Source organism: Myiozetetes cayanensis, unplaced genomic scaffold (assembly GCF_022539395.1).
Source record: "Myiozetetes cayanensis isolate MyiCay16 unplaced genomic scaffold, myiCay2020 scf4, whole genome shotgun sequence".
Taxonomy (NCBI): Eukaryota; Metazoa; Chordata; class Aves; order Passeriformes; family Tyrannidae; genus Myiozetetes; species Myiozetetes cayanensis.
The window spans coordinates 12,291,359-12,307,018 of record NW_026087631.1 but is presented as its reverse complement, the minus strand read 5'-3'; the positions used below and the strand labels follow the sequence as shown (position 1 = coordinate 12,307,018).

The 15,660-nt window shown below is 43.1% G+C and overlaps 1 protein-coding gene across 1 annotated transcript in view; it reads right to left on the bottom strand.

The window, feature by feature from the left end:
- The window catches only part of SVEP1 (sushi, von Willebrand factor type A, EGF and pentraxin domain containing 1), a 121,687-nt gene that overhangs the window by 22,563 nt on the left and 83,464 nt on the right, over nt 1–15,660 (bottom strand). The window contains exons 32-38 of the mRNA XM_050329357.1: nt 13,704–13,823; nt 12,797–12,973; nt 11,918–12,002; nt 11,417–11,608; nt 8,360–8,527; nt 5,638–6,310; nt 1,449–4,228 (exon numbers count right to left, since the gene is read on the bottom strand). Of these exons, the coding sequence (XP_050185314.1) occupies nt 1,449–4,228; nt 5,638–6,310; nt 8,360–8,527; nt 11,417–11,608; nt 11,918–12,002; nt 12,797–12,973; nt 13,704–13,823 (4,195 nt within the window). The remainder of the gene's footprint in view (nt 1–1,448; nt 4,229–5,637; nt 6,311–8,359; nt 8,528–11,416; nt 11,609–11,917; nt 12,003–12,796; nt 12,974–13,703; nt 13,824–15,660) is intronic.

The following is a 15,660-nucleotide window of genomic DNA, read 5'->3' as shown; positions in this document are numbered from 1 at the left end:
ATAAATTAGAAAGTCAGGACAGTAATTTTGCAGCATTAGTTGTTAATAAGCGTACCTTGAGATTTCTCTATTATGTCAAGGTAAGCCTGTAAGGAGCACATCTGTACTGGGTTCAATCTGTTGCAAGAGCTGGAGACTTTACACTTCATCTCCAGTTGCTTCATGCTGCTGCAACATCACAATAGGAAGTGAGTTCATGGCTTTAGTGCTTGGAGGGTACTGAATGCTTTAGTGCAGCTCCTACACTGCCCTTTTCTTTGCATGGAGGGTCTTTGGTGACGTAAATAGTGTGTGGGAACACCAGGTAATTCTAAAGATCATCTCACTTTCTTCCAAGAACAAACCAAGCCTCAGGCTGACAACAGACCATTTGCTCAGACATTTAAGGCTTATTTGTTCTATTTCACATGGTGCTTTACCAAGAGCTAGCACAAGTGTGTTCAGTTGTAAAATGGCAGTGACAAGTTACCCCTTCACCTTGTCAAAACTGCATAGAAATAACTGATACTGTTAAATTCATCTACTTGCCATCTCCCAGTTCTGTCCCATACCGTGATTTGCTTTTTCTATCAGAAAACCATCTTCCTTCTGACAAGCCATTCCTCACCTTGGCGAAAAGAGCTCTGCAGCATACACACTTCAGGAAATTAACCAAAAAACCCTCACTCTTGTATCTGACAAGAGTAACTTGCTGACAGCATAGAGTTGCAGTACAGAAAATGGGACATGAGGGAGATGAGCCCATAGGTATTACAATGGGCACCTGAAGCAGATGGAAAGCATGAATGCAGTGCCAAAAGAGGAGAAAAACTGCACACCCTGCTGACTGTTGCTGTTACCTGCTAACAAAACCTGTATATTGAGATCAGTATTTCAGAGGAGGAGAAGAGGAAAGCAAAAGGGAAATTAAAGTCAGTGGAGAAGTACAGCCCAACAAGCTGAAATACCTTTCTGGAGTTTTCACAAGTCATCCAAATAATATTTTATAAAGTGCATGGGAACACAGGATTTGTCAGTCTGAGCACTGAGCACTGAAAACTAGCACTAACTGAGTGTACATAAACCTTTCATCTTCATTCCTTCAGGAGCCCCTGGTGGTCTAGTGGTTAAGGGTGCGGCACTGTCACCGCCGAGACCCGGGTTCGATTCCCGGTCAGGGCCATTCCCGGGCAGATGGAGCTCGTTAGCCCTTAAAGGCAACCCACCTACGTCCTAAGGACCTCGCTGCCACCGTCCAAGCTCGCTTGGCCCCAGCAGAGGAACCTTAGGATTAAAGGGTGGGCTCAGTTCCGCGCACACTGTGTCTCACCTAAAAAAAATCCAATGCGCAGGCTGGAAGGTGTAAAGACCTTCCCCGGATCTTCGCTCACAAAGACTGGCCATTATTATTATTATTATCATTCCTTCATGGACTTTTTATGCAAACATAATAGCAGCATCATCCTTACCTGTACTGGACCTTACTCCCATATGTGTAAGTGTTCCCAAGAATCTCTGCATTTGGGACAGATGGTGGTGGGCCACAACTTAACAGCTCACAGCTTGGGTATGGCTTCTTCCACACACCAGTCTCCACACAAGTCAGTTTGGGACTCCCTTTCATGATAAAACCCGTCAAGCAGGTATAGATTATGGTGTTCTCATCTTCAGAGCTGCTCCCATTGATAAATGTGTTGGGGATGATGGGTGGAGAGCCGCAGGAAATCTGCCCACAGCGAGGAAATCCTGAACTCCACTTGCCAGGTGCCTCACAGGTGACTTCTGAAGGCCCCAGCAGTTTGAAGCCCTCCAGGCATTGAAACTGGGCACTTATGCCACAGCTGAAATCTGTACCAAGAACGACCCCATTCTGAATCTGTGGTGTAGGACACAGGCAGGGTAGGCAAGATGGAAGGCTTCCACTCCAGGAGCCATTGGACAGACACTGCCGTAAAGGATTGCCATGCAGCTCATAACTGGGGAAGCACACATACTGGACAAATTGCCCATAGGTAAAGCTTGAGCCATTCAGAAAGCCATGGGAGATGTCTTCAGGGGGTCCACAAATAACTGGTTCACAGTGTGGAGCTTCTGAATTCCAAGTACCATCACTCTGACAGGTAAGTGTAGATACTCCTTGCAGGCTATATCCTTCATTGCAGTGATAGTGCACTTCTTTCTTAAAGCTAAAATCTGAGCCCGTAGTTCTTCCATTGGGAAGAGGCAGCGGCACAGGGCAGGTTACAGCTTTGCAAACTGGAGTGATTCCACTCCAGCTTCCATTTGCAAGGCAGACTCTACTCCTGTCCCCGTCTAACAGGAAACCTTCATTGCAGCTATACTCTGTGTGTTTCTGGAATGTGTACTCCTCTCCAGTCACCTGACCATTCTCCAAAACTGGCGGTGGGCTGCAGGAAACAGGAATGCAGATTGGTTCATTGCCGTCCCATTTCTGGTTCTCTTGGCATCTCCTCTCTGTGGGGCCATTTAACTGGTAACCAGGATCACACTCGTAGTAGACAACACTACCATAAGTGTAGTTTTCCCCTCTTATCTTCCCGTTCATAAGCTGGGCAGGTGAATTGCAGGTTATTGCTTTGCAGTACGGAGCAGTGTTACTCCACTGCCGACTTGGCAAACACAGCCGTGTGTCAGAGCCAATAAGGGTGAATCCTGGCCTACAGCTGTACTGCACTGCACTGCCGAGCGTGTTCTCAGTGACATGTAAAAAACCGTTCTCTGGGGGTGACAACAAGGTGCACTCTATTGAAACACAGGCGGGGGCAGTGCCGTTCCAAGCCCCGTCTTCTTGGCAAGCTAGAACAGGGTTTCCCAGCAGCTCGTACCCAGAGTAACATGTGTATAAAATGACAGTTCCAAACAAGAAGGTGGTGAGCTGCATTGCACTGTCGTCCTTCAAGGAACTTTGGAAGTCTTTCGAATTGTCAGCCAACAATGTACGTGAAAGGGAAGGACTCTCTGTAACACCCTCCCGGTCAGAACGTCTTTCCCTGTGTTTCAGCTGCACATACTCCCCAAAGTCAATGTGAGGAGGCAGGCCACAGTCTGTTGGAAGGCAGGCTGGTGTGGAGCTAGACCAGCCTGATTCTTCACAGGTCTGCATGGCGAGGCCCAACAGCTGGAAGCCTGGCACACAGCTGTAAATGACCATGGCCCCGTAGCTATAATCTGCACCCTCCACAAAACCATTCTCAATGGGCTGAGGGGGTTGGCAATTTATGGCTTTGCATGAGGGAACCTCTGTACTCCACTCTCCTGTTTCTAGGCACCTCAGCGTTTCCTCCCCTTGGAGCTGGAAACCTCTGTCACAGAAATACCTAACCGTCTGCCCATAGTGGAAGTTTGTGAATGAATATTTGCCATTGAGGATCTTCTTAGGCCTTGGGCATTGAATAGGTTTGCAAACTGGCCTTCCTCCAAGCCACTGTCCATCTTCTCCACAGAGGACAGTTGTGTTCCCTAGCAGTTCAAAGCCTGGTTTACATGTATAGAGGGCTGTGCTTAGGAAGGTGAGGCCCTGCACATCAACTATACCATTCTGAATTTCTTCTGGCTGGGGGCACTCCACAGGAATACATTCTGGCAAAGGTAAGCTCCATGAGCCATCAGCCTGGCATTTGATGGTGGACTCACCCTTCAGTAAAAACCCATCCACACAGATATATTTCACAGTGCTGCCAAAATGAAGGGACGAAGTCAAGGGGTCACCAAAGGGGATATAGGGAGGTGCAGAACACTGTACAACCTTGCAGAAGGGAAAGGAATCATTCCACTGCTGGGAGGGCAAGCATTTCAGTACAGGGGAGCCGTGCAAAACATAACCTTCCTTGCAGGAGAACTGTACGACACCAACTTGGTAACTCACTTCCCTCAAGACCAGCTGATTTTCTGCCAGGGGTGGTTCTGGACATTTTGTTGGCACACACTTGGGACTTCGCTTTTTGCTCCATTTCCCAGACTTCTGGCATGTCCAGGAAACATCTCCAATCAGCTCATAGCCTTCATCACAGAAAAACTCTACTTTGGAGCCCATATCAAAAGTTTCTCCCTTGGAGTAGCCATGCTGGATGGGTGGTGGTTTTCCACAGCTGAGGGGAGCACAGTAAGGAGGTGATTCACTGTACCACTGTCGATTTGCTTGGCAGATAAACACTGAGCTTCCAACCAGCTGGTAACCAGAGTCACACTGATAATTTGCCTGATTCTCAAAGAAGTGTCCAGTTGTTTCCTGCAAAACAGACAAGGCAGGCACATGTCTGAAATGAAGATGCAAGATTAGGGCAACAAGAGACTGATTTAATTTCTTGTGTTCTCCTGGTCTAGCTTCTAGCTGAATCCCTGGCAGCTGTAAAGGATGTCTGAAAAGGAATGAAGGCAAATAACTGACAAAGAATGTCTCACCTCAAATGAAGCACTCCGCTGTCAGGAAATATGCGAGCACTACCAGAAGAAAACAGAAAATTCAAGGCTTATAAAGCACAAGCTAGAAAATAATTCCTCTGCTTTCTCCCTTCCTGACCCATGAGGCCAAAAACTGTGTGGAGAGGAAGATGGAAAAGAAATGGTTCAGGAGAAGCTGCCATGAAATGCCCTACTGTTGACATGATTCTTTAGCTTACAGATGTACCTAAGGTTGGAGACCTCAAATCTACTGTTACTAGGAGACGTTTATAAATGCCATACATGCAGGTGCAGTGCCTTGAGCAGGCAGCTGAGGAGCACCTCAAAGTTGCAGGCTGAGCTCTAACTGAGGTATTAAAAAACGTCTTTAATTGTAAAGAACATATGAAAGAGTGAGATTACAAAAGGAAGGCAGAACAGAGTGATATGCATTAATTAGAGGATGTAACTGTGTCCGAGTCTGAACAGAAATTGTTGCTATTACTGCTGGAAACCCAAACAGGAACTGGGATGCCAACTGCCCCTTCCAGCTTTTAGCAAATGTGGATTTGCTGGTAGTTAGATGTGAGGAAGGATGAGGGATGTTCAAAAGACAAATGATTCAAAGTGAAAAATTCAAAGTTCAATCTTTATAATATTGTTTTTGATCTTCCTTACCACAATATTCTTGTACATCAAAGCAAAACACAGGTTAAGGAGCTGGTTTGGGCTGCCATAAGGAAATTTTTTACTTCAGGTATTGTTGTAATGTAATTTGATAAGGAAAGGGAAATTCTGACTTTAGTAAAGAAGTATTCTCGCATTGAAAGAAGAGAAATCCCAAGGTGATTTATCCATTACAAATCAGACTTTTTTTCATAGCAGTGAAAAGAGCAAGGCTTGTGAACCAGCAACAGTACTTCCAAGTGTCTCCAGAAGGCACTGGAAAGCTACCCTTGAACCAAATAAATGAAGAATAAGACATTAAGGAAAACAACTGAATGTCAGGGCATCTTGAGTCTCCTAACTGAAATCCCACCTTATGATAGGAAATCCCATGGAAGTCTCCATGCTTTTCAGACATGATTCTGCTGCAAATCCACCCACTTTTTTTATTCCATCCATTCATGTGCTTCCTCAGTTTTATAATGAGAGTAAAACAGAAAAAAGAAAACCCCAACAGCAGCAGTTGTGAAAGTGTATTCAGCGTATTCAGTTTGCCACGGTACCAGGCAGAGGAGAAAACTCGTTATGTACCTTAATAAAGCCGTTCTCAAGCTGTGGTGGTTCTCCACAGGACACTGGGTGGCACGTGGGCAAACTGCCACTCCAGTTGCCAGTGGCCTCACAGGTCCGCTTCTTCTCTCCCTTGATGTAGAATCCCTTGTTGCAGCTGTAAGCCACCACTGCTCCAAAACTGTAGTTGGACCCGCTGGCATAGCCATTGCTGATGTGGGGAGGCTCTCCGCAGCGAACAGGGATGCACTGGATGCTCAGAGGAGAAGGATTCCACTGGCCCCCTCGGAGGCACTCGATCTTCGCCGAAGTGTTCAGAACAAAGCCTTCCATGCACTTGAAGCTCACGACGGAGCCAGCTACAAACTTGGCTTTACTAATGGACTCCAGGATGCTGTACGAGACAGTGGATGGCTTCTCACAGAAATCAGCTATGCAGTGGGGCATTTCCCTGCCCTCTGGAGGAACCCACTTCCCTTCTGCATTGCAGAGCAGCTGAGAGTTGTCAGCCAGGCTGTAGCCATCCAAGCAGAAGTAATAAGCTATATCACCAAAGAGGCGGTGACCACTCTCTGGTGATGCATTTTCCACATGGGGTGGTTCGTCACAGGATACTGCCAGGCACTGCTGGTGGCTCACACTCCACTTGCCGCTGGCTAAGCACTCTACAGTTGCAGGGCCAACTAATGTGTAACTGTGGACAGGAAGTCAAAAAGACAAAAATTGTCAAATGCTACTTAAGGTTTCCTACAGCCACTGCAGTATGAGCTTGTTTGCCAGCACCCCAGAAGAACAGGATCCTTTAAAAAAGCTATGATCAACTTCAAAAGGAAAATCTTAAAACCCACATATCCATGAGTGAGATATCACAATGATAGATATCCTAGCTCATCTTGTATATATTGGTTCTCTCTCATCTGTCCATATGATTACCATTTCTGTACTTCCATTTGGGTTGGAACTACCACAAAACCCCAGTATTGTGCTACAACAGTCCATGCAACCCTCAAAGAAATGATCCTACCAAGAAATTATTTCTGTTTAGCAAAACTGAATGGAAAAGAAAGACACCAAAAGCCCATAAACGCCTTCTGTGTTCCTGCATCAGCCCTATCAATCTACTACCATACTTGCCAGCAAAGAGAAGCCCTTCACTGAGTACCCAGAGATACTCTTGCCCATAATACACAAGGGAACTGCATAATAGCTTCTTCCTAAAAACTCCTTGTAAAAATTGTAATAAAAGCCAATTAAAAAAATAATGCTGAGTAGAAAAAACCATCCTTTACAATGAAATTCTATTACATGAATAGTGTTAGGGAAGCTGTAGTTCTCTAATGTGTCTCCGGGATGCAGTGACAGGCCTTACTCCATGCTCCTCATCAGACTACCCAAAACTGCTGCTTAAACATGCAACAGGCAATAGCGTAGTACTTTTGACAGCTATTTTCTTTAGTTTTGAGATCTCTGTGGGGTGCACTCACAGAAGGCAAAGAAACAACAACTACTGCAATGCTCCCAGTGACTTTCCAAGTGCAGGCTGGAAACTGGTTGTTCAGATTTTGGTGGCAACTTCTCTAAAAGTAGTTTGTCTTGTTTGCAGGATTTGTTTTCCACACCTCATGACTGGACTCCAGAAAAAGAGCCTATTATGTGCCCATGTTTAATATGATCCACTGTCACAGACAAGACAGCTGTGACAGTCTTTAAATGCTGCTATCCTATCCCATTTAAAATGCTTGCACAGGAAAGAGAAGCAGCTTTTAAAGCCATAATATGGTCTAGAAAATAGAATAAGGCTACTTTGCTTCAATTATCACAGAATATTCCAAGTTGGAAGTGACCCATAAGGATCATCGAGTCCAACTCTTAAGTGAATGGCCCACACAGGGATCGATCCCACAACCTTGGTGTTGTTAGCACCATGCTCCAACCAACTGAGCTAATCCAGGGTATGTGTTTCAAATAATATTGCAAAGCCAATTTATAAGAAAAATCCTGGCTTTTCAATATAACCTTTAACACCAAGAAGAAGTAGAAAGTTCTCCAGTCACTTCAGGCTTAAAAAGTTCTGCATACGTGATCTGCCTTTTAGACAAAGCAGGTTTAGGAAATTCAATGGAATTGAATTCTCACAGGCCGTAAAAATAATCATGCACAAAGGTTCTTGCAGGATCAGAGTCCAGCAATACATTCATCCTCAATATCAGCAAAACTGAGCCTCATCATTGATGAAACACGGTCTGCAAAGGTCACTACACTGAGCAGACAGAAACAGATGAAAAACAATGCCCCTCAATAAACAAGGAGTCATAATTTTAAGGAAGTAGAATTTTAGAACACCACAACAGATAGTTGTTAAACTGCACCAAACAGTGTTCTTATAGCCTAATGAGATATATGGGACTTGTTATGATTAGGGCCTTGGGTTTACCACAGAAGTAGTAGTTTTGTAGTAACTCCAAGGAAAAGAGCTTTCTAGTGAATTGATATATCATTCCTCATGAATCCTATCCATTTTCCTCTTTCAGAGTGTATTCAGCTGCTCTGAAATAACTTTTATATATAAAAAATTATCATACTAACTTTACAGTCCTCAAAAAAATCTCTATCACACTTAACTTCCAGAATGTTAAGACAGAAGTAGTAAAAATGAATTAGCGTGCAGTTATAAAGGATTTGTGAAACAGTGCACCAGTTTTACTTGTCCTGACTCCTAGTCCAGTAGTGCTAATCTACATACCCTTCCTTACAGGTGTAAGAGACCGTGTTTCCAAAAGTGAAGTTATCTCCTTTGATGACCGCATCTTTGATGGCAGGAGGGGATCCACAAGACACAATGTTGCAAGCTGGTGGTGTGCTGTTCCAGTTCCCTGAAGATGCACAGACAAGTACAGAAGGTCCCTGAAGGCTGAGACACAAAGATCATTATTAAGGCTGCCATTTCATTCCAGGTAAGGAACAGCGAGTGAAAGCATTGTTTTGCTTCCTGGCCCCAGTGAAACCAAGGGGTCTCTCTCACTGACTTCAGTAGAGGCCAGAATCTCACCCTCTGTTTATGAAAAAAGCACTCTGTTGCTTCAAAAAAAAGACCTGGTCTCTCGATTACTTTGAAGAGGAAGCTGGTAGATTTCATGTGGGCCCTCAATGCTCTCTGCAGACACACATAAGTTTTGCTGTAGCTTTGCCCATCATTGAGCACTAAAGAAATAAATATTTGTTCAATCTTAGAAAAATCTACTTGTATGCCATCAGAGCCATGTCAGGCTTTAAACTTGCAACTAGGAAGGGTCTCCCTGTCTGAGACTGTTGGAGGTGGTTTTTGTGATTGTAAAGAACATAATTATGGTGGTTAAACAGCCTGTATTATAAGTGATTTTTAGGTGTGATATTATCCTCGAGCTGCAGCTTCAATTGTCATCATGTTGCAAGTGGTTGCCATGGACATGGTGCTCAAGAGCCAGTGTCAGCTGTCATTGGACAGTTCGTGGAACCACAGCAGCTCAACCAATCCCTGATCTACCCTGTTGCTATCCTACCCCTGCATACATATGTATATGCTCCCTATGTTTATGTATTTCCCTATACCCAATCCTAGTTGAAGGATTAGCATGCTCCTCCTATTCTCCTCCCATATTCCTGAACCTTCCTCCCCAGTCCCTATATAAACCCTCCATTTTCTAATAAAGAGGATTCGGCTTGGTTGCTCCCTAGAAGTGGCTTTGCTGCTCCAGGGACTGCGGTTTGCACCTGACTCCGCCTCTTGCCTTCTCTTTGGGAGCTGTGTGAGTGAGCGGGGGTGTGAATGGCCTGGGCCCCCCTGAGCCAGCTGGCTGCCCTTTCACGTAACTTCAACAACTTTTACGTGACTCCAACATGAGACCCTATTCACTCAAGAACTTACACCACTATCTTCACTGAGAAGACCAAAAGAAATTCTCCAGCTCAGGTTTGTTAAAAAAACCCACATTCAGTTCCTTGAGGAGGTAAAGGTCTTTGCTGGAGTGAATGGCCATGTACATTTGAAGGTCATGGTCTTTTTTTTGTTTCCTTAGCTGAGGAAAAAGTAATGCATTGGTTCAAGGAGTGTGACTCAGTTGTCTGAACAGAGGAGTGCAACACCAGTCTGAGATGTCCTGGGTGACACCCCTAGCCTCCAGTTGGTGCCATCCCAGCTGGCTATGGGTTCCTCATATGTCCCACATCATACCAGGGAGCTCTTCACAGGACTGTCTGATTCCCTACAGCCTGGTCTCAAATGGTATTAGACCCTAGCCTTAGTTGACTGAAATCACAGTCAATATCACAGAATGTGCTAAGTTAGAAGGCCTCCCTTCTAACATAACTTAATCAACTTTTAACCCCACACAGGACTATCCCCAGGAGTCACACCATGTACCTGATGTGTCATCCAAACGCTTCTTGAACTCTGTCAGGCTTGGTGCTGTGACCTGTGTCAGGCTGGGGAGCCTGTTCCAGTGCCCAACCACCCTCTCAGTGAAGAACCTTTTTCTAATATCCAACCTAAAGCTCCCCTGACACAACTTCAGGCCATTCCCTTGGGTTCTGTCACTGGTCACCACTGAGATCAGATCAATACCTGTCTCTCCTCTTGCCCTCTCGAGGAAGCTGTAAACTGTGATGAGGTCTCCCCTCAGTCTCCTCTTCTCTAGGATGAACAGTTAATGGAAAAGAACAAAACTGACCTGTGTGACCCCAACAGCTTTGGTACAGACCCTTGTCAGGGAAGCGGGCTCTGCCTACCTGTGGCAATATGTTTAAGACGGAAAACACCTAAGAGGTGCATGAAGGAAATAATGCATAAGACACTGTCTGTGAGGGCTTCCTCTGGAATGGTGACCACAATAGAGAAGACCTCTCTCATCAAGCTATGCTAGACAGGTAAAGAGTCAAAACTGATGTGGTATCTTCTTCCTATATGTCCAAAGTCCACAGCCAAAAAACCCTTTGGTATTGGTAAAAACACTGCCTGGCTTAGAGGGATACAAATAAGCTCACAGTGTGAATCTGTGACCTCAACTGCAGCTGAGGTATCCATTTGTATTAACAGGATTAAAACATTCACTGAAAAACATACCTTACCTACCTGCCTGCATCAGGACAAGGAAATGTTTGCAGTAGGAAAACACAGAAAAAAATCAGACCTAAACAGGTTTGTGTGAGACCACTTCTGTCTGGGTATATCTGCTAGAGGTACCAGGGGAGGCAGAAGTCCACACTTAGAGCCCCATCCTTGGATATAGCATTACTGTATTAATTTTTAATTGCAGCATATTAAAAAAGTGTTTCCAATATAACTGCTTACAAATGTAAAACAGAATAAAAGGCTAGAATAAATTACTACTACAAAGAGTTCAAGGAGTGAATTAGTAACTTCCAGAAGGTTCCTTCACAAAAGGCATTGCAAAAGAATAACAAAAATAATATTGGATGTGTACTACAGCTGTAGGGGTATGATGATCTATAAAGACAAATGAGAACTTTTAAGAATTATGACAACTATTTTTCTGAATAGTCAAAGTATTTTTTGGAGCTTGATGATAAAATGCAAGCATTACATATATATGTATACAGCAATTCCTGAGTGACTTTTCTGAACTGCACCAATTCAGGATAAAATACAGAAAGTACCTTCAAGATATAAAGAAGTCTTTTTCAATTATGTTTTTGTATTTTATCTTTCTGAGCAATGATTCCAGTTTTGTCTCTCTCAGACATAAGTTAGAGCTTCTAGCAAGCATGCTGCCTGCATTTGGCTCAGGAATGTTCCTGCATTTACCTGTATCCATTGTCACAGGTGTATGACACAGAGGAAAGGTAGGCTGTGCCACTGAGAGTGTATCTTCCATTGCTGATATCCTGGGGACTAGGGCACGTCACCATTTCACAGGAAGGGGGAGGATGATTCCAAACGCCACTAGCAAGGCACAGAATTTCTTTTTCGCCCACCAAGTTGTACCCATCATTGCATCTGAGTTAGGAAAAAAGAAGTGCTATCAAACACAGAGCCTTTTATGCACAACATTATCAGTCATTCCTTTTCTCTCTTCATCCACGCCTGCATAAAGCACCTTTCTCTGCAGGACATAGAAAAGCAGTACTAGAGTAAATTAGCTCTGCTAATGAACAGGCACATCTATAACCAAATGCCTTTCTACCATTTTAATCCCATCTTGCTCCTCTCCATTTTGATCCCTCTCCCAATTCAGCCATACTTGTATTTTCTGCCACATTCTCAATCAGTTATTAACACAGCACTTCAAACATACTGAATTCCTACCTGTACACCACTTTACTGTGGTATGTAAAATTTGAGCCCAAAATGACACTGTTCTCTGGAATAACTGGAGCACCACAGGATATAGCTTTAAAAAGATGGGAATACAAGAGAGGTTGATACAGTACAGATAAAAAAGAACAGAAAATCAGGTTCTGCTTTGTTTTCCCTATGTAGGTTTGAAGAGGTGTAAAGCCCTAGGTAACAATGGGTTCTTGATTAAGCTATAGACGGCATTTAGGACTCTTGATCTGACTTCACCTTATTGAAAGACTGAACTAACTGGAAGTAGGTAGTTATAACTGCTTTACAAATCACATGCTTGACTCTGAAGAGGACTCCATATCCACCCCTTCCTATGGACAAACTAATAAACTGGGGGTTTTTTGGCTTTTTTTTTTTTTTTTGACACAGTCTTTGTCACCTCTTCATTTTACCCTATTGCTTTACCTCATTTATTCTGGTTTTCTAAAGAAACAATTTCTGTCATTATACCATGAATATGTATTTGCACCAGCCTGTTGTTTCTGCATGGTTTTTATCCACTAAAATATAGTTAATGATATTTAAGTCATTAAGTTCCCACAAGTTCCTTGAAAATGGGAGGCTTGGTAGAGAAGAAATACACTTTTAATGCTTGCATTAAAACGAGTCAATGACTTCGTCACATTGGTGAATCTGCATAAGACAGCACCACTACAAGTATGACAACTGTGCTTACACCTCTTAAGACAACAGAGACTTCAACACTGAAACCCAGATCTGCTAGGACAGGGTTTCTCATAAGCTGCCATAGTCTCTAAAAACTCTACGCAACTACTTTCCCTCTCCCATCTTTCTGAAGAGTCACATTACAATACGCATTCTCCCCAGGAACTACACCTTCACAATACGGGATTGGGTGGCTCCACTCTCCAGACTCCAGGCATGTAAGTTTTGCCACCCCTGTCAGCTGAAACCCTTCTTCACAGGAGAACGTTACTTCACTGCCAACACTGTGAGTGTCCCCATTTAAACAGCCGTGCTCTGGATTTCCTGGATTGTGGCACTTTACCGGTTCTGAGGAGGAAGAGAGAAACTATGATTAATATAATTAAGTGTCAAGTTTTATAAACAAGTTGCAGGAGATATCCTTGGGAGTCTTCTGGAAGTAGAAAGGCAAAGCACATGGAAAACACACATGAGTAGTTTACAGCCTTACCAGCTTTTCTCTGCTCTATATGGAAGTGACAGACACTGAAGACTCATGCAAGTAAGCTAATCTTGACGTGGAAGAGCCCTCTGTAACTCAGTTTGCATTCACTGTCAGAAGCAAACACATCTCACAGTAATTTTTCCCTCTAGAAGGGAAAGCCCATTACAGCACATCCATTACTGAACATGAAATCAGCTCAGCTATCTTTTATCCCAACCCATGTCACCATCTTGTTGTCTTCATCCAAATTATCCTGTTTAATATTTTCACAAGCAGCTCTAGATCTACTCAGATGACTATATTAAAATATTTCTTCACTGAACAGGCCTGTTCTGAGAAGTGACACATTATGGCCTTCTCAGGTCTTGTGCTCCATGTGCAAGAACATTTTTCAGGTGTGTATGTCTTGGAGCAGAATCTCAGTGACATCTCTGTCTGCATGGAGAGATGAGTTCTCAGTCCAAAGTGACCTGGACATGAGAGCATGCCTGTCCTAGATATCAATTCCTGTTAACTGTCTTCCACAGTGGGAGACAGGATACTGGTCTACACAGAACCTTGCAAAGGTTAGCTTGACGTTTTTCTTTCCCATACCTGCACACTTTTTACCATCTCCTGTGTAAGGAGGGATGCAAGTGCAAACATAGGATCCATTTGTGTTGAGACAAGATGCATGCTCGTTGCAGTCTGATCCAACAGCACATTCATCAACATCTAAAAAAAGACCCCACAACAAAAAAGATGTCTGTAGTGTGTTATTTGTAATAAGCATTGCTTTAAATTTCTGTTTCACTAACAGTCAAAATGAATTACTTTAGTATCACTAAAAATCATTCACACCACAATCACATTTTTTTATCCATTGGTAAAAAGATTTAATACTTAAATAAATATTTATAACTTACTGTAGTTATATTGTAACTTTAATTATAACTTACTATACAATACGATGAAACACAAGAAAATCAGAGATAGAACTTATTAACCTTTAGTCAGCACTTCCACAAAAAGTATCTAGTTTCCAAACTGCAAAAGAACAGATGTTGTAACTATTGTAACCAGTACTCTGGACAGACACTATGAGGTAGGATTTCTGCATTAAACACTTCCTTGGGAAATCCTCGATATATCAGCCTTCCTACTTGTAAGACAGGCAAACTTAGTCAAGAGGAGAAACATTCTGAATACAAAATATTAGAGCCCCACCTTTGCTGAAGAGTATTGCATTAGACTAGGCATAAGAAATGCCTGCAGTTGCCAGAAAAGTTAAAATGAGTTCAAAATATGTTAGTTATTATAAATAACTGTTTGCATAACAGTAATGTCTAAAAATGACAACTGATGATTTATGATCCACGTGGTTTGATATGGTACACAAAAAAACTCCAAAGCAAAATAAAACCAACAACCAAAAAAACCCTCTCTCCAGAATACCTCGTATCAGCTTTTGGTCTAACTGTAAAGAAATGTCCTCAGTATGTAAACTAAACAACGAATCAACATTGCAAAGGGCCAGTTTCACAGTATCTAATTGAAAACTGCTGGCAACAGGGATTACTCTGTATATAAATCAGACTGTTAGATAGAATAATTCTTCATCTGCATGGCCTGCTGGAGGACACCCGTTGATCTAAGTATACCATGCAGACACATAGCCTGGGTTCTTTGTCAATTTTTGGCAAAAAAGGGAACTTGGTTAGAAGAGCGATGCAATTGCTGAATTGGTGTGTTTATTCACTGCTGAATGAGTCTGACCAGCATGAAAAGAACACAACAGTGTTCTGAAAAGAAAAGGAGTTTCTTTCTGACATGCAGGATGACAAATGCACATTAACATCAATTGACAATTACACAAGCACCAGAAGAATGCAAAGTGCTACCACAGCAGAACTGGAATGACTGCCTCTTCTGTAATGCGTTCTAAGGCCATGAAGTAGAAGTACACTGTGAATCAGAGCCATAACAGAGCAAAAGGAATGCTCCAGGGCATAGGTGTACTAGGCTTTGTTAGCACCTGCCTGAAGTGTGAATCAGAAAGGTAAAAGAGTGGATCAGGGTGCCAAAGCCACTCTTGTTTTCATTTTCCAATTGTGCTTTATGAGAGACAAGGCAAGCTGGAAGGTGGGGCACAGGCCTCTTCCTTCTGAACACAGTGGCTCCTAGTGCATAGAGATTGAACTATTCTGATAGCCTTGTAGCACCTGATCTGAACTTGCTCTTCTTTAGGCCCTGGGATAAAGTGCAAAGGAGAAAAGCAGAGAGGAACAACAGTCTGGATGATCTGTTTGTAGGTTCTAAAGGAGTGCCAGTGGACAGGATGCTGTGAAACCAGACAGAACCTACTGAAAAGGGAATTTTGACAGAATAAACCCTGTTGACATTTTTCTTCCTCTTATCTAGACTAAAAAACTTAGGTGCTATACCAACATAGAACTAATTCAAATCAAACACATATCTTGCCAGGCTTTCACTGTGCAACTCCCATTTCAGGCATGACTAAGACAGCAGCAATTCAAGTACAACTAGCTAGTAGATTCCAGCAGGGATCTAC